Here is a 19,221-nt window from a genome sequence, read left to right as displayed (position 1 = left end):
GAAGAAGTTGGGGCAGTAAAGTGGGGTGGTAATAGGAACCCTACTCTTCCGTACCTTCGCGTCTTGGAGGCTGCGAGGAGGGAAGAGGGCGGTAAGTACTGTACTTCTCCCCCTCCCCCCCGGTGCTTTCGGCGGCGAAGGCTGTTCCATGCTGCTGTGGCAGTTTTTCTGGTCCGAGGCAGAACCTGCCTGCCGCCCCCGAAACCTCCCACGCGCGGCAGCAGCTCAGAGCCGCTGCCGCCGCCGTTCCATTGTAAATCCGGCGGCGTGGGAGGCAATTCCGTGCCAAAGGCTCAGCGCCGAGGCGCGCAGAGGGAGAGGAGGAGGAGGAGGAGGAGGAGGAGGGCGGACAGAGAAGCTCCGACGGAGGGACGCAGAGGACCATCGAAGCCGGACAGGGGGACTGTATTGGGAGCTCTGCGCCTTCTGGTTCCGCCTTTCCGTAGAGAGCCAGAAAAAGGTGCGGCCATCAGCGAAGCTTCGGAGGCCTTGGGTCCATGCTTGACGGGCACGCCGACCGGGCTTTGAAGAAATCCAGCGGCGCGGTAAGATTGCCACAGGGAGCGAGTGAGGGAAAGAGAGCGGAGTGGGGGAGGCGCCGCGGATGAGTAAAAGAGGTGGGGTGAGGAAGGGAGCGACTGGAAACAAGTTATGGGGGGAAGCGAGGCAGACAAGAACTGCAAAGGAGGAATCGGCTGCCAACCTCTTCTCCCCGTCGCCTCGCCTCGCCTCTCTTCAATGAATTGCTTCTTTAGAAGCTGCAAAGGATGCCCCTGGTGAAAATGCCTGCATATTCACAAAGATGTCGGGGCTCAAGCTTGCTTTTTGGAAGCCACGCCTCCCACCTGGGCAGCCTTGTTTGCTGCCTATTCTGGAGGCACTGAGCCTGATGGGCCCGTGAATTCTGCACAGAAAGAGTCCCATCTCTCTATATATTTCAGTCTGTATTCCAGAGAGTTGAATGTTGCCAGGATCTGAAGTTGACACCACTTTGTATAATATTAAAACTGAAAGGAAGTGGGAGGGCATTTTGTGGGGGTACCATTGTGCACACAGAAAATCATACCAGCAGTGGTATCTGAGAATGAGTAAGCAGCACGGAAGAGTTTAATTTCCTCAGCTAGGTTAACATTTGAAAAAAGAGCCAGGATAAAAGGCAACCTCATCCCTGAGCTTTCTGACAGGGTTTGAAATAATGTTAAGATGGATGGATGTTAAGATTATGTGCATCCTCATAAACATCTTGGTCCTTAATGCTTTATCCAGAAAAATCAGATATTGGGATGAGAGAATCTGTATTCCAGTTAGTAATCTTAGAATTTTGACTTATTTTATAATCTCTGTCCTGTGTTTTAAGTGGTAACATGTGTGACTTGAAAAGATGGTAAACCAGCCAGTACTGTGTTTGGGGCCCTTGGATAATTATTTTTAATGCCTCCCCTGTTGGCATCACCAGAGAAGGCTGGCAAGAACTATACGAGGATAGTGAAGTTTGATCTTGTTAGTGTCTGTTCCCATCCCAGTCCAACAACCATCAGTTGCGTTCTCCATTAGCCTCCCTCCCCTCCACACTCACATATCTCCCACTTGTACTGTCAAAATTTCTTCAGCCCACTGTTTATCTCTAGCCTCTTCCAGGAAAAGAAAATAATGGCAGCTCTGTTGGTATCCATGGAGTGCCAACTCCACCCCAGCCCATTGCTTCGCTGCTTTAATGGCCTTGCAAGAGAAGACACAGCATGCACAAGGGTGGATAAAGAAGGAACAAGCAGTGGGTGTTTGGAGGAGTCTGATACGTGTGTGCATGTTGGTTACTAGGCCCAGCAAGAGGAGTGTGTGGAGTGTTTCTGGTTTGTACAGAAAATCTAGATTTTGTGTCTGCATGTATGTGCATTATGCAGCTGAAAATGTCACATTGGGTTCAGACTGGTAGTGTAAAGACAAAGACTTGCATGGAATGCTGTAATTGTAAGTTAGGGTGGTTTACTGTACTTGAGGAGATCTAGTAAAGAGAAATCCCTCATAGTGCAGAGGAAAAGATCAGAAATGGGGCACAAGAGCTTTCTTTTGATGGCAAGGCTAATGCATTAGTGCTTGGGGTTGCAGTGTGTGATGGGTGGACAATGTGTATCCCCAGTGAACTCTAGTGCAAGATCAAATTCTCCTGTTAGCAGAAAAAAAAAGCAGGATCCTAAAGAGCAATTGAAGTTTCAGCGGCAGTCTGAAAATGCACACAATAAGAAATACGCCCCATTGAGCACAGTGGGACTTTATTCCAGGAAAGCAAGGGGAGGGTAGTGCTGTTAGCATGGAGGAGAGAGAGAGGAGAAGGCTTGGGCTCTTATTTGCCCTAGGAAGATGGCAGTGATGTAAGACGTTACAGAGCAGGGAATATATGAGGTACAATACACTTAGGAGACCGCATAGAAGACCATGCCTGTTTATTGTAGTAGAGCCTCAGAAGACTCCAGGTCTGGATCAGACCCCTTCAGCCAGATTTGGGACTGGTTCACCCAAAGAAAGACTGTAGCTGGAAGGAAAACTTCAGTGCAGATCACCTGCTTACGCCCATCAAGCCGTTGTTCCTATGTGAATGGGGACATGGACAATATGCAAGAAAAAGAAGAGCCCCTTAATATGTGACTCTGATAGCACGTGCTGACTTAAACTTGCAAACGTAGTGCACAAGAAGTACTCTGCATTTTCCCTCCCCTGTAGCGTGTCTTCTTTCTTCTCCTGCCTGGACTGTGGAGGCTGGAGAGGGGCTCTGCCGTCTTTGCATCTCAGCCACCACGTCTTCCTTCATGGTCTCACTCTGTCATCCCTGCAGGCAACTGGCAATGGCACTGTTGCTGCCCCGCACCCTGGGCGAGCTCCAGCTCTACCGCGTCCTCCAGCGAGCCAACCTCCTCTCCTACTATGAGACCTTCATCCAGCAGGGTGGTGATGATGTGCAGCAACTGTGTGAGGCAGGTGAGGAGGAGTTCCTGGAGATCATGGCTCTGGTTGGCATGGCGACCAAGCCACTCCATGTCCGGCGCCTCCAGAAGGCTCTGCGGGAGTGGGCAACCAATCCCGGTCTCTTTAATCAGCCAGTGCCCTCCATACCTGTAAGCAGCATACCGCTCTTCAAGATCTCTGAGTCTGGGGGCCGCAAATCACTCACCAACGGGCACACCAGTCCAGGAGAGATCCCTGGCAAAACCAGTGCCACTTCCCCTGCCAAGAGCCCCTCCGAGCCACAAGGGAAGCTGTCCCCCTTGCCAGCCATGCAGTGGGGCAACCCCGAGTCTGAAGAAGAAGGGGGGGCAACCTCACCCAGCGAGCCCCCCTCATCCACTGAGCATCTCGATCCAGAGCTGGCCCACGCAGTGTCCGAGGGGGTGGATCGGCTGCTGCGCAGCTGCCCTCGCAGTGGAGATATGGAGCTGAAGACCCTCCTGAAGCTGAATAAGAAGCTGGCCAAAACGGTGGGGCATATCTTCCAGATGGACAATGGAGACCCTCGGAAAGAAGAAGAAATCCGGCGTCACAGTGCCATCTATGGGCGGGGTGAAACTCGGCGATGCGAGGGCAAGCAGCTCACCCTTCACGAGGTGAGCGGGGGGAGGTATGCAGGTCAATCTAAATAAACTCAGGAATGTCATTTACTTAGTTAAAGTGTTCAATAAGTTCAGCAGACTGAAGAATATCTAATAATAGTAGTAGTAGTAAAAAAACTGTACAGTCTTGGCAGGTGGCAGCATTTGGCTGACCTTATCTGGGATGAGAAGCTAAGCAAGGGCAGACCTGTTTACTGCTTGGATGGGGGACCACAGGATATACTGGGGGCGTAGGCTAGACTTCAGAAGCTAAAAAACATCTTGAAAAAAGGCAACTCATCCTCATATGGCATGAAGAAAACTGCATGGATGTGTCCCAAGTAATCCCTGAGTACTGAGCTTAACTCAAAGGAGGCTTTACTGGTGCAGTTCTCTGTGCTACCCTATAAAATGAAGGCAGTAGAATTTTTTTTTAATGATGCAGAATTAATCTTAATATCTAAAAGCTTCTGTGGAAAAAGAGTTCCACAGTGGTGGGACCAGCAACCTCAGTAGTTCTGGCTGAAGAACCAAGGAGTAGGGCCTTAGAGACTAACTGCAAAGTACGAGTCCTTCCAGTCCTCCAGTGTTCCACTCACTAACCGGAATATCCACTGATTCACTGAGAGTTACTTTAGTGGACGTGGCCTCCTCTGCCTTATCCTAGATCAGAACTCCTGTTCTAAATCATTGTTGAACTGTTCCAACCAATGTGACAAAGCTGAGCTAACAGTGCACTTTATAGCATTTTCTTTCTTTCCTTTTTTTATTTCCATGCCAGAATTTCCCAAACACCTAAAAGGCTATGCTATTACTTTAAACGTAATTCTCAAATTGTAGTCTCCAAGCCATCCATGGTCTGTGGAGACTCACCTTCTCACGGTCACTGGCCAGGCCAGAACCTGCTTGCTGCCTCAGCTTCTCTGGGTTCAGTGCCAGTTAGCTGGTTCATGAAAGTAGATCATTGGTTGAAAAATGGTCCATGTAGTCTGTAAGTGATGATACAAGTAGGAATGTGAATACTAACATTCAGAAAACTGCTGATAATGAACAGGCCTCAAATGCAGTTACTGTGAATCCATGTGCGATATGATGAATGGAGCCGTCATCTCGTACAGGCAACCCAAACAGAAAAGCAAATAGGAAGCATTCAAATTCAAGTATATATTTTTTTCAGTCCAAGACTAGCATAAAATAATGTTTAAAACTAGGGGATTATGATTCTTCCCATTGCAGCAGTCTGTACACACAAACTTTTAGGATAACTAAAATATTAAATGTATAGTATACAACTATAAATCCTCATGGGACTAAAATGTGCAAAGAACTATCAAAACTTATGATTAACATTAATACTGAAAATAATGTATGATCTAAAATCAATATATAGGGTAATATATGCCATCATCAATGTAGTAGAAAATAAGATAGCTAAAAGTGAGATTTCACTGGGCTGGTGATCAGTTCTTGGTCTTCGTTCTCAGAGATTTCTATTGAGGAACGTTGTTGAGTAGTTTGTGTTAAGAGGTATCAAGACATGGGATAATCCAAGTAGTAAATAAATGCTTAATTTTTAATTACTTTTTGATATAAATTTAGTTTTAAAACCACTTTAAAGATGGTGATCATTCTCGAATGAAGTTAAAGTCATTATCTTATTGACCAAGAAGCTGAAACTCATATATAGGAAGGGGGTATTTGTTTAACTGGATGGCCCCTGCATTTTGTGAAAGTTTATTTACTGGTCCATGCTTTCAGAAACTCTGAGAATCACAGCTTTAGATGCTTGGGGACTAATGTCCTTTGAGGTCCTCTGCTTTCTCAGAGATTCATTCTGTTCACTCTTTTCTCCCAGCTCACAATTAATGAGGCTGCTGCCCAGTTCTGTCTGCGGGACAATTCACTGCTATTGCGTCGTGTGGAATTGTTCTCGCTGTCACGTCAGGTGGCTCGGGAGAGCAGCTACCTATCTTCGCTTAAAAGTTCTAGGTAGGATTCGGATCTTTGTGGTTTTGTTATGGTGGGGCGGGGTTCTCAAACAAGGCTGTAATCTCTTGAGTGCTTGTTGTGAACTTGCTGGGAAGATTCTCAGTAGGCAAAATAAATTGCTATTGCTTCTAGTCATATCTTCATCAACTGTCCCTTTCAGATTGTTCGAAGAAACCTAATTTCTTCAAAAGGGGCCAAGATTCAGAAGTATTTTAACATAGGACCTTCTGATCTGAAAGACTGCTTCTTAATTTATGATAGGTGAGGATTATCTCCAGTTACTGACTGCATTCACACAACATGTTTAACCTAGTTACTGAATTAACCATTTTCTCGGTTTGCCCAATACCATAAATGTTCTGAACAGGCTGGGTTCAACCAGCATGTTAAGCCAGGGAAGAAAACTGTAAGGTTAACACTAAGTTTTACATAGTGTGTGAATGTATCTTTCAGGTCTTTACCCTACTTGATTAAGTATTTTGTGTGAACGCAGCAACTACCCCTGTTCCCCTAACACAAATCCAGTAATCTCCTCTTCCACTCTTAGGTTCATCGTCACGTGCTGGCAGCACACAGTTGGCAGTGGCAGAGCTTGGGTTGGTGCAGTTCTCCCACTATTGCAAAGGAGATGGAAATGCTGTCACTTCCTACCCCATTTCCCTTTTCCTTCCTTCCTGAAGAAAAAGAAAAAAAAAATGGCATAATTGTATCACTGACACTACAAACAGGAGTGGAGGAAACTTATCCACCTCCCATTTCTTCTAATTTTTCACCTCCTTGTGTGAGTGCAGCGTGCATGGTGAACCAACCAACCAACCAACCAACAACAAAGCATGGAGAGGGGATGCCTAGAGAGGTCCTGTTTTCATTAGGCCCCTAGAATTTCATCTTGATCTCAGCAACAATGGTTAACAGCATAATCAGTAATTCTCACAACACAGCTGCCTGGGTAGAGTCCATTTAACTCTATACAGGACAGAATCTGTTTAGGTCTAAATCCAACGTGTGTGTGTGTGATGAATAGATGAATAGTTCATTTGATCCACTTTTGTTATTCTCACAGCATTCTAAACCCTCCTTATTGACCTAGTTAATTGTGTTGTGGGAACAGGGCTCCAAAGAAACAGACAGACAAAAAAGCATTTTGCGTGTATTCCATCTGGCCTTGATTCCTCTATTATTGAGCATGCTGTCAAAAATACGTGCCAGATGTGAAGCTTGCTGAACGTTGGTACAAACTGATCTCTGCTAAACTGGAGCTAAACTAAGTCTTACCCACCTATCTTAATTATCTCCCCACTGATGCTAATTTCCTGTATTCATTTATCCCAAAAGTATTTCAGGCATTCAGAAAACAGTCCTTGTATTATGAATTCGCTACTTTTTTCATCTTTGTAATTGGTTTAAGGAAGACAGGAAACCATAATTAAGCATTATAGGAATAATCCTGCACGAGCCTTGGGTTTTCATGTTTTTATCCCCAGCATCATGCGTGTGAAGAAGAGGGCTGTTTTCACTTCTGAAACCACCATGTCCTGTTAGAGCTGAAATTTGGGGCCTGGAATTTGTACATGGTTATTATGATCCACTGTATAATTCCTGTGATGCATTTTTATTCTAATGTTTTAAAAAGTGAATTAAAATGTTTCTGCTTTGACTTTCCAGCTAATCACTGTTCCCTTTTACAGCTGAAAATTGGGAACTAGGATCAGTGCCAACTGTGATCACTTATCAAATCAGGATATGAAATTGTTCTTTGACACTGTTTTGAGTAATATGATTGGAATAAATCACAGTATCCTGATTTCAGCAACCATGTAACACTTCAATTAGTTCTGTAGAGAAAGATTGGATTTTCTCATAAATATGAATGTTGGGGCAGAAGGTGGAGAACTTGAGCCCAAGACTGACTAAAACACATTCTCATCATATGAGACCATAGTTTCTTATGTTTAAAACAAGCCCTGTTTTACACATCATGATAAACAGTAATGTGGTTTATTTGTTTTTGATATTCTTTAATGTGTATATTCAGCCATTACAACTTGTGAACCATGTGTTATGGTTCAGCTTGATGAGTGGACCTATCCAGTTAAGCCTAATCAAACAGACCATGATGAACAAAAATGTAGCTTAGTGTAACAGACCTAGCCATTATTGCTAAGCATTATATGTAGGTCGGTTCATTATGTTCTGTTTAGCAATCTGTGGTTGGGGAAATTGGTTTAAGATATTAAACTTAGCTGGTATCAAGCCTTATTTAATGCAACCCTAGCAGAAGATAGATAGCCTCTGTGATGTCATGAATGCTTTATATCTTTATACCAGACCATTAAATTACATTCCAGCATATACCCAGGCTGCAAATTTCTGTAAATGCTAGCTTGGCACAGGCACATGTCCTGGACCAGTATACAGTAATCCAGGAAATGTGGACTATTGCATGAATAATTCTTCTGTGACTAGGCTAGGGGTGATTTCCTAGGTAAAATATTCAGTTGGGCGTGCTGACTCCTTTATGACTTTTGTCCTCAGACTCCGTCCAGATGAAAACTGTGGCGGACGAGCTAAGCGCCTCAAGCAGGAGGTAAGTGGAAAAGATAAGCTGTATGTGTACACTCAAGAGAAAAAAAGATAAATAAATGCTTTGATTTATCAAAGAAAATAGCGTAAAAATTACGATGAGGAAGCTGTACATGTTAGTATATGTCAGGGATGGAGAACTAGTGGCTTTCCAGATGTCGATGAACTACAGGTTCGAGTATTCTTTACCACTTACCATGTCGGGGATGATGGGACTTGTAGTCCAATAGCTTCAGGAAGCTATGTCTGTCCATGCCTTTCATCTGTAGAAATGGGTAGGCATAATATAACCTGTGTGCTCTTCTCCAGAAGCTCACCAATCTAATGAGGGCTCCCTATTACGCTGTTCAGACGATTTTCCCCCATGCAGGTCAACATGCAAAGATTATTCTGTTCTCTGTTGTGATTGCCCAGACAATGATGTGATAAGACCCTGTAGCATTATGGGAGCTAAACAGATGTAGGCTTGAACACCGAGCTGGATGGGAAACCACATATTAAATAGACATTATGGGATAATAAATGCATACAGTATGTTCCCTTCAAGATCCCTACAGAGCAACAGAGGTTTTGGTTGTGTTTTCTGCATATCATCCCATTTGCTTCTGCCTTTACCCATCCAAGGGTGGGGGTAACCTTTATTAAAGCCAGTGGCAAGCACGTCTGCATATAAGTGTGTATTAAAAGCCATTTGCTCATGTCTTGTTTTGCCCAGAGCATTAGCCTTTCAACCTTGGTTCATTTTGCACCATGACTTTTGTTGAAACTCATTTGCTCGCCTATGTTTGCAGGGGCCCCCAAGGCAGGGTGGCAGCCATAGCATGCGCTTAAAGCCCTGCCCCTTTTGCACATGCATCGATGTTGCGGGCTTTGGTCATGCTGCTGTGACTGTCCTCTTGCCTTTTTTGATATTGGTGAACAAACTAGGCTTATCTGAGAGCCATGTTCTGAAGATGTGTGGTGCTCACTGCTTTTGGGTAGATATGGTGTAGGTGTTTTTATATCCCAACATTTGCATGTTCATTGATGTGGTGCCCGAATCACTCTCTGTTTAGATCTTTTTTCAGTGAAGCAGAGGTTTCTCTGGGTTTTCCCAGTTGTAATCTTTCAGCCCTTTAAAGAGATCCAGATTGGGAAAGGAGAATGCAGCTCCTCTCTGTTGCCCACCCTAGCTTCCTGTGCTTCTGGGTGACAAACGATGCAAAATGAGAATGCTGCTTGTTCCATCAAACAGGAGCAGCAGAGGAGCAGTAGGAAGGGAGGAATGATAGCATAAGAAAAGCTGCTGGTATTTTCATGCTGCATGCTAAGGCTAGTTTGGCACTAACCTGTTGGCCTGACTTCAGCTGACCTAGCAGATGAGGACAATTCTGGTTTGCTTGTGGGGCGAGGGGGCACCCATTTTGGCTGATTAGCTGACCATACATTTTTGTTTGTGTCCCCAGTTCTCACACTCATGGTATGTCCATGGGCTGGCCAAAAGGGGAAGATTTTTAAGATGCTAGAGCCAGAACAACTCAATTTTACAATTGCCCTTGTCTTTCATCTCTCTATCCAGAGGCCAGAGATGAGGATTAATTTCAAATTACCTTCCCTTCTGAGTCCACATAAGCCTAGGCTAATGTTAGTAAATTTAACATTAGCCTGGGCTAACAAATTTAATCTTGGACAAAGAAGGTGTGAGTCCAGACGGCACGCTAGATTTCTTGACAGCCTAGCTTTGTGTGCTTTACAAATGTGACAGCATCCTCCTTTGGCCTATGGGTGCTTGAGGAACTACCGTAGGAGAATTCTCTGGGGTTACTAGTTGGCAACTTTAATTTCAAGAATCAGGCAGCAGAGATATACCTGTATATACACTGTGCCAGCTGTGCACATCTTTGGGATATATTCGTGTATATGCTTGTGCATTTCTGAATGTACGGCTGATACATATTTACCCTGTGTGATCATAGTTACATTGATCCATGAAAGTTCAGTAATCTAAAATTGCCCCCGCCCCGCCCCATTCCCAACCAGCTCTGTCTTCAGCCATGGATTGAGTGTGTGCAAGGACAGTGTTGCCTTAGTGGACACACAACGTGAATGCTAGTTAACAGGTGCACAATAGAAAACTTCAGTGCCATTTCTTCATTGTCCTACTGAACGAGACAGGCATAATGTCTGCCAATTTCTGCCTGATCTCTGAAATGCACAAGCATACTCCGTAGCAAGTTGCAGAAGGGGAAAGCAGATTATAGGGCTTGGGAAATAGGATGTACCTCTTGCCACTCCAGGAGATCAAGGGTCCTATTTAATGGAGATATTTAAAAATTACATAGCAGTCCTGATGGGGAGTAGGCAGATTAGAAGGGAACAGGCTAGAGATATGAAGGCTATCCATTTCCTTGTGTGCTGAACTCTGGCCAAAACTCTTTTTTGAAGTTCTGAGCTCAAAAAAGGAAGTCTCCATGTTATTTTTATCAAATTTGCACCCCACCCTTCTAGTATTATTCGTAACTAGAAGGATGAAATGTAATTTAATACTAGTACAAGTAAGTGTGGGAGGAAATGTCATGGTAATCCATAATACAACATGATTCCAGGCAAGCCAACTGGCTGATAATTCAAGATTTAAAATTATGCAAGTATAATATTTGCCATACATTTAAGTTTGTTCCAAGATTATACTTTGTGCAAGTTAATGCAGTATTTAATGCCATATTTAGTGCTTGGATGGATGGATAGATAAGCACTTTTCAATTTTGAAGTTCACAGCTCTAGTGGAGAAGGTGAAAATGGCAGCCAGCCAGCTTCCCTTTTATCTTTCCTGGCAATTCCCCAAGCAGGTTGCAGAGCACAGCCGCCCTGAGCTTCCCTTGGTCTGCGAACCCTTCCTTCCTCCATACCGATCCAGTGTAGAGGAAGACACAGCCAGCTTGTCTGGGGAAAGCTTAGACGGACATCCGCAAGGTGAGTGCTCTGGGCTCTGAGGAAGCCTTCCATTGGCAGCAACTAGGGAATTAGACTGTGAAGCAAAAGCTATGGAAGAGGGTTTGTTTCTTGTTAGGGTTCACACAAAGTGATGTCATTCCTGTTCATAGAACCCATCTCGTCTCTGGAATAGTGAGTGACTGATGCACTAATTTGCACACTCTTTGCAAGAGCAAGAAAAATGTTCAGCCTTGTGTGCAGTTTGGAATCACATTTTATCCCATGTGCATTGCTTTAACCCTAATTTCAAATTGGTTGAATAACAGATGCAATTTGTGCATTTTACTATGTCAGCCCCCCCCCCCGCCCGTCTTGCTTGCTGTCTGACCTTGACATAAGCTAAAGTACTATTTCATTTTCTTTGTTGAAGAAACATTAGTGGCTGGGTTTGTACAGCATGCTGAGCCATGAATCATAGTCTACAAATCAGAATACCTGGGTTTACACATTCCGGAAACCAAAACCAAACAAACCACATGATAGTTTAACATAATGGGTATACCCAAACAAGCTTCCTTTCTCTTGCAACCTGTCCACGCACCCATACACTCACCTCTTTCAAGTAATACAAGTATATTTGTTTTTAATTTCAGTATCAAATTCTACTCCTTAGGTATATTTGCCTTAACTAAACTAGCTTAGCAGTTACAGGGAAGACTGCAGATCAATGGCTCAGAATTCTCCTCAGTTAAACAAAAATCTAGTAATCCTAGGGATTTAGTGAGAAATCTGCACCAGTTAAGGTAGTTTTAAAACTAGCTTAAACATATATTATAGTGACATGCCCATATTCTCCCTCCTCTAGGATTTTCAGAAATGTATACAGTATTATGTTATGTGTATCCATACACTTCTCAGTTTTGGCTTCCTGCTCATTCAGAATTTTGGCCTCATTTCCAAATATTCTAATGATGGGCATGTCCAGCTCATAGGTAGATTACATATGGTGCCATGCACAAAACTTCTGGTTCATGTGCCAGCCATCTTGACTAATAATAGATCCTGAAGGCAACTCCCAAACAAAACAGATTACAAGGTTCAAGACACTGATGGTTTGACCATGCCTTGCAACTCCCATGCTCGGAGATTTTCTGGTGAGTTTTATAGATCTGAATCAAAATGAAGTATGTTATCTTATAGTTTGATATATTGTGTGAATGTTGGCAATAGGTTTATGGACTAGCATGTTTGAATCCATCTGTCCATTGGTTGAGCAAACCATGGCTTCAGGGGCCAGAAAACGTGAAGGCAGTGGTCTCTTCCTCACAGCTGTTAACATGCATTCCTCCCATCCTTGAGTCAGCAGAAAAATAAGTTGACACAAATTGCACTGTAGCCACAGTGGTCTGACAACGTGGCAGGGCAGCGTTGTGGCCTAAAACAGGAGTTCCCAACCCCCAGGCCGCGGACCGGTACCGGTCCGTGGCCTGTCAGGAACCAGGCTGCACAGCAGGAGGTGAGCGGTGGGCGAGCTAGCGAATTTACAGCCTGAGTGTTTACAGCCGCTCCCCATTGCTCACATCACCGCCTGAGCAATGCCTCCTGTCAGAGGAAGTAAGCCCATTGGCTGCTATCTCCAAATGGCGTGAAGAAAAAAGAATAAAAGGTTGGGAAAAAGAGGAAGCGCTTGAATCATCCCACAACCACCACCACCCCCATCCGTGGAAAAATTGTCTTCCATGAAACCGGTCCCTGGTGCCAAGAACGTTCGGAACCGCTGGCCTAAAAGATGTAATTTGGAACTGTTTCAGGATAATTATGGCAGATCCCCTGGCTTCCTCTGCCCTACAATCCAGGATCATCTATTGGTGAAAAAAGACAGCCAACATTTGCTGTTCATAAAGTGGGGAGAGGGGTCTCCAGACACTCCAACCAGTGTCATCCTGTACCCCACATATACCCTACTGGCCAGTATAAAGAGAAAAAACCAGACTTGTCAGTATCTCCCACAAGAAACACAACTACAGAGTTGTGCTATTTGCGCATCCAATTCGGCTTCCTCCTGCTCTCTTAAACACTCCATGGAAGTCAATGGAAAAATAAAAAGTGATATTACTGTAATTGTTCTAACAAGATTATTGATCTCCTGAGAGACTGGTATATCCCAAACCTTCTTGGGGGCAGGTAGGGAATGCATTGGTGAGCTGAGGAAGAGGCTTTCTCAACCTGCCTCAGCACGTCCTACTACTTGGAAGTACGCTTATTTTCCTTGGCAGATTTGACATCAACAGTTCGTAAGGTGCCTTTGGGCTAAAGATAAAATAATTAAGGTAAAATTACAGAGTAGAGGTATTAAAACACAAAATAATCCTATAAAATTACAATTAATTTTACAATGAATAATCTAGATCCCATAAATAACTAGGACAGATAACTCTAAAAGGCCATAAATAAAACTAGAATTTATAAAACACTATGAAAATGTAAAGCTGTGCTAATTTACATTAAGTCTGATACTTGCTGAAGCCCTGCTAGGGTTTGTTAGGATGAAGACCATTATGGTCCAACCAGTTACAACCAAGAAATAGCAAAATAAAACATAGAGTGGTATGTGTAATACATTTTCACTTCTCTATGTAAGGTTGATAAACCTTTATGGAAAACCCATATTCTGTAAGTTTCACCTCCTCTAGTTTTTGCAGAGCCATCCTTTCCCTCCCTAACAGACCATCTAGGAAAAGGTGTTGCATTTCCTCTGGAGAAGTGAGGTGGTAGCACACACGGGGGGAGGGGGATCCTTGTGGAATCTCAGTCTGCCTTTCTGCTTTTTCCCGCCTTTAAGTACAACTCAACATTTTTTTCCAATCACTCCAGAGTGGAACAGAGCATTGGAAATCAGCTTTTCCCTGTTACTCTTGGGCCTATTCTAGCTATCTGAAGCTCAGGACAGGTTATTTGAGAGCAGTATGCTACTGATTTAATCTATTTTACTTAAAGGCATTTCCTTCCCCTCCTGATTCTCTTTCTCCACAGCTACTGGATCCTGTCCCCGGCTTACGCCACCCCCCAACACCGCTTCTGATGCACTGCTGAGCCTCCCGCCGCATGGGCTATGGAGCCGTCATATCCTGCAGCAGACACTGATGGACGAAGGGCTGCGACTGGCCCGGCTGGTGTCCCATGAGCGAGTGGGACGGCTCAGCCCATGTTTGCCAGGAAAACCCCAGATGCCTGGTAAGTGACTGCTTCCCTCTTCATGCTTCATTTGGAATTCGATGGGCAGTGCAGGGTTGGGATGGCAAGAGAAAGGCTGTCCATCAACACTGACACAGGAACATTATCTGGTGGGAATGAGGGATGCAATTTAGAATGAGGAGAGCTACAGTCTCCATCTATTTGAGGATCTGTTGTACCACTTTGGGGAAACATGGTCACTGTTCAGCAAAGGCCAAAACTACAAATTTTCTTCAGGGAGCAGATTGGGAAGCTTGTGTTGTATTGTGTTATGTTGTATTGCAGCTTTTTTTTTTAAAGCTATCAAAGGAAATGCAAGAGGTATAGTTTTCAAAAGCACTTACATGTCTTAGTTTGTGAAGATGTTTTCATTCTTTTTGCTAATGATTATTCAAATTAAGGATTGTCAACTCTTGAGTCAGTAGCTTGGTTGGAAAAGGACAAGCAAACTAATGCTTTCCAGGCAAATTTGGCCCAGAAGCACCAAGTCCCACAGGAACAGTCTTTGCCCCCCATCCCAATGTTTAGAAAAGCTGTAGGTACCTCTTTTTCACCAGGCTTTAAATTGGTTTTAGTACTAACTTGTTGATTTTGGCAAGGAAAAGTCTGTCCATAGAGACCTTATCAGAGAACAACAGAAAAAAAATGAAGGTTGGATTCCCTCAATGCTCAAATAGAAAACCTATAGAACTGTTCTTCCTTGTGCCAGAGTGGGTTATGTTATGAGTGACAGTCTGTGGCTGTGCTTTGAAATGGATCAAGAAATCTTAACTTCTAATTCCTCTCTTTTTTTTAGAGTTTGGGGAAGTTCTTTCTGAGAGATGCCAGCCTCCAGCAGCACAGCCTGAGGCTAGAAGAAACAGCATTAAGGTGGAACCAGACACCAGCCGGCAATGAGCAGCAGGGGCACCCTTGCTCAGCCTCTAAGCAATAATACTCCAGCCAGCTCTGAGCATTAGACAGACCTCTGCCAGGAAGAGGGGGGCTGTCCTCTGCATCACCCCCAGGAGACCTGTGGGGCTTTCTTGCAGAAGGCGAGCTGTCATATTAGCACAACCAACTCCTTCACCCTGTTCTCATCTTGAAATGGAGAGCATGCTTGGCTGACAAACAGAAGAGCATGGATCAATGGATAGCGAATCACATAGGAAGCCTGCCATCTTAATTTAACTCAGCAAGAAGGGGTGCCCTGGCTACAGTTGATAGCATGAACTCAGGTAGACCAAATCTCTGGCCCTCTGATGGACTAATGGAAGGTCAATCTTACCCACAGCCTTTCCTCCCATGTGAGACTTGAAACTGAGGGGTACATAGCCATAAAAAAGCACATAAAATATCCTGTACATATTTTATTGAAAGGCATTTAACTGATTGGCCATAAACATCTGTCTCGTTCCCAAATCGTCCCCATACCCCCATTACTTTCGACCACACTGACTCACACACGTAAACACACAAAATATATTTGTCGTTGCCCTTCTGTCTTTGTCACAGATGCTCCCTGTATGTGCAGAACCCGAATCCCCAGGACTGTTTGTAGCACACGGACCCTGCAAACTGCCATAGAAATGATAATTCTGATGTGACTGAACGGAAAAATGTATCACACACACAGAAGGCTACCATGCTAACTGTATAACAAAAAAATTGATTTAATTCGGATTGCTCTTAAATATAATTCAAAATATGTAAATTCAATTAAATTTAGTTTCTGCCCCCCCCTTGTTTTTTGGAATGTGGCCCCAGTAGTCACTCCAAACCCAAGGACAGTCCTCAGCCCAAAAGAATTGGGGCATCTGTGCTGTAGTGCCACCCATTCTGCCCATCCCCAAACTTCTCTTCCTGTTTATCTTGTATACAATGCTGAAAGTATCATTACCTCTCTTGCCTGTTGACTTTATATTGTGGTTAATCATCAGAAGCACTAATTGCTGCTCAGCCAATGCTTGGAGGTACTTTGCTTCCTAGATGGCTCTAGAGAGGCTAGAAATTTACCCTATTAAAAGCAACAACTGAACTTCTGCCATTAGGATATGGGCACACTAGTGACAACTGCTCCCACATCCAGCTGCATCCCAGCAGCAGCTTTAATTTTTGTAACATACTGAAACTATAGATGCAGAAAGGGGAATTGCTTTCAGAATCCTTTTGCCTGGCATCCCTTTTCTCCCACAACAGTATGAATTTATAAAAGACTCGAAGTAGGGCTTGCTAGGAGCCGGGTGGAACCTCATTTTCTTGCAGTGCTCCCTACTCCTTTCCTAAGGCTTCCCACTCATATTCTTGGAGCTTATTTATACTTTCTTTCCTACCACTGTAAGCAGGAAGAGGAATGAACAGCAAAGAGGAAACCTCTGCCGGCATAGCAAGTAGTAGATGGGCTGATCAAGCAGCAGCCCTGCTTCTCTATGTGCAGAAAAGAGAAGCAGACAAGGCAAATCAGCAAATGCAAAACTGTACAGGTTGAAAAGCCCGGGCATTTACACTATTTTGAAAATGTAAATTTGTAAGTCTACCGGGTGAATATCCCTTACTAGTTTCAGGTTCATGTCTGACCACCAATGGTTTGGTGTATAGTAACTGCTGTGTTTGCTGAGGTTTTAAATGGGAATCAGAACAGATATTTTTGGAGTTACCACCTCTTGAGTGGAAGAAGTTGGATATGGTGCCCTTAATAAAACACATGTGCAACAGGGTCAAATTGTAATTCAATTTGCTGCTCTAAGGGAATATTAACTTTTTCATTTGTTCTGTTATTTGTAGGGGAGTGGAGAGCACTTCCTAACTCAAGTCTTCCTCAATGGCATAGTCCCCTTCCTACCAAAGAAGTGAATGGAGGATAGGAGAGATGCTGAAATTGAGAAGACCTTAAGAAGGAAGGAAATTCTACCCTCATCTGGCTCTGGGACAGGAGAGGAAGCAGTTTCCCCTTCAGGGATTGTACTTTCCCAGAGAAAAACACATTCATTCTCCTTTACTCATAATTATGGCATAACCATGGTATGAGATAAAGGTGGAATAATACTAACTTAATCTCCTTCAAAGCAGTCTGAAAGCAACATTGGCTGGTATAAACTTTGGCTTGCAAAACACATTGTCCAGGTAAACGTTGAACTCCTGCTGAGATAACATTAATACTCAATTGCTCTGAGGTCAAGTCCCCACTTCCTACCCTACAGCCTTTGTGTCTTCATAGGAAAACTAGCATCTTCCTTTGTAATGTGTACAGTAGATTATTTATTTTGTTACTTTGGAATAAAGTCTTATTTTATGGGCTATTTTAAATTGCACCTTTTACCAGATCTTGGCAAATGAGAATAGAGCCTGTACAACAGGAAATCTAGTAGAAAAGGTTGGGCTGTGCCAGCTGATGATATAGGGGAAATCTGAATTTTATATTATCCCACCCAGGAAAAATGGCTCAGGTGTTCAGTCCACATCTCAACAGCCCAAAATTCACTCTGGATCAGGAAAAATACGTATTTGGTAGAGAATCGAGGCTCCACCTAGCTTAGAGGAACTGCAAGTTTGCGAAGCTGGCCCAGAACATGTTGCAGCTGTTCAGGTGAAAATTGAATCCTACCTCTCCCCACAACCTATTGACAAAAACTTGGTGAGAAGATTGCGTCTGCCACCACAACCAAGGCAGTAGGCTAGCTTGGCAAATGTGCAAGACAGGCCATGTGATACTCAACACCTCCCCACCACTGCTTTCGTTTTTTTTTTTTGGCCTGAGGTCACCTCACTCTGCCTAACAATTCTGTTTGATATAGAGATCGGCTCCGTGGATCTTCAAATTCTGAGAGGGAATAATGGCGTCTCCTCTTTCAAAGCAGAAATGAAAAATAATGGAGAAGATTCGATTGGAATATTTTCACATGCCCAGCTGTCCCACACGAAAACATGAAAGAATGAGCAGCCCAACAAAGATTTTGCCTAAACGGATTGAACAAATATTTTTTTCTGAAGTTCCTGATGAAATATCTTCTCTCTTGGCTGCTGGTACTGATAAAAGTCAATCTAATGTACTGTAATTGAAAAACCAACTCTTCCTTGCGATCCGGAGGTAACACGGGTAAGCACTAAAGCAGGCAGAGGTGCTTGTGGACCATGTCTGTCCCCCCCCCCCCCCCCGACACTTCTCAGCAAAGGAGACGAGTGAGTGGGAGTCACTCTGCTCTATTGGCTGTGCTGACAGTGTGGATGGAGAGTCCCCAACAGAGCTGACTTAAGCCCACAACTGACACCAGTCTTGATTCAGAAGAGCTTGCGAGGATCTAACAGGATGAAGTAAGATATGCAGATGGACCAGGGAGTAGTTTTCTGTATCCAATAAGACCTCAGCGTTACCAGCCATCACTTTATGTCTAGGCTTGATAGGGATAAGTACATAAAAGGTCCATTAAAGTATCTCCAAGGCATTAGAGAGAGATGACAAGCATATAAAAATAGGTCACACTGGATTCTGACAAAAGTGAAACAGGTCTTGGTCTGGATGCAGAAGCTTTTCAAATTCTTCAATGGAAGGTGGGGAAATGGTCTCAGTCTCACTGGAAAGAAAACAGGCAGTGAGTGGATGTGAGGAAGTTCTCATGATGCACTTTACAACCAACAGGCAGGATTGTGCCATTATATTCTCCCTCCCCAATTTCTTGTCGTCTGTCCAAGGACTTGCAGGTTTGAACCCAGCCTCTCCCCCCATTGCTGCCATTCCATTTCTTAGATTCCTTGGTTTCTTATCAGTAGCCAAGCCAATTGCATCAGCCCAACAACCACCATTCTCAACTACACCTACTTTGCACCTGCCCTGTTGTCCTTGCCATTCAATTTCTACTTCATTCTCAATGGCTAACCTCAGCAACACTCTCCTGTCCACACACCAGAAACTGAGGACCTCAAAAGTTAAATTAGTTTGAAGCTT

At 43.9% G+C, this 19,221-nt stretch overlaps 2 protein-coding genes across 5 annotated transcripts in view; one reads left to right on the top strand and one right to left on the bottom strand.

The window, feature by feature from the left end:
• The first annotated feature begins 354 nt into the window (after positions 1–354).
• Positions 355–15,644, top strand: NAB2 (NGFI-A binding protein 2). 2 transcript variants are annotated; one of them, XM_063293947.1, is made up of 7 exons: positions 355–545; positions 2,831–3,596; positions 5,437–5,570; positions 8,106–8,157; positions 10,982–11,105; positions 14,100–14,300; positions 15,097–15,644. In XM_063293947.1, the coding sequence occupies exons 2-7, from the start codon at positions 2,841–2,843 to the stop codon at positions 15,195–15,197; spliced, it is 1,368 nt and encodes a 455-aa protein (XP_063150017.1). In that variant the 5' UTR covers positions 355–545; positions 2,831–2,840; the 3' UTR covers positions 15,198–15,644. The 2 variants fall into 2 exon arrangements, with proteins under 2 accessions (XP_063150017.1, XP_063150016.1); XM_063293946.1 differs by having other exon boundaries at positions 356–545; positions 10,979–11,105.
• Positions 15,635–19,221, bottom strand: part of STAT6 (signal transducer and activator of transcription 6) — a 79,909-nt gene continuing 76,322 nt past the window's right edge. For all 3 annotated transcript variants that reach the window (XM_063293941.1, XM_063293943.1, XM_063293942.1), the window contains exon 21: positions 15,635–18,850. In XM_063293941.1, the coding sequence (XP_063150011.1) occupies positions 18,754–18,850 (97 nt within the window). In that variant the 3' untranslated portion in view covers positions 15,635–18,753. The remainder of the gene's footprint in view (positions 18,851–19,221) is intronic.

This window comes from Candoia aspera, chromosome 2 (assembly GCF_035149785.1).
Source record: "Candoia aspera isolate rCanAsp1 chromosome 2, rCanAsp1.hap2, whole genome shotgun sequence".
NCBI lineage: Eukaryota > Metazoa > Chordata > Lepidosauria > Squamata > Boidae > Candoia > Candoia aspera.
This window is presented reverse-complemented; position numbering and strand designations above follow the sequence as displayed.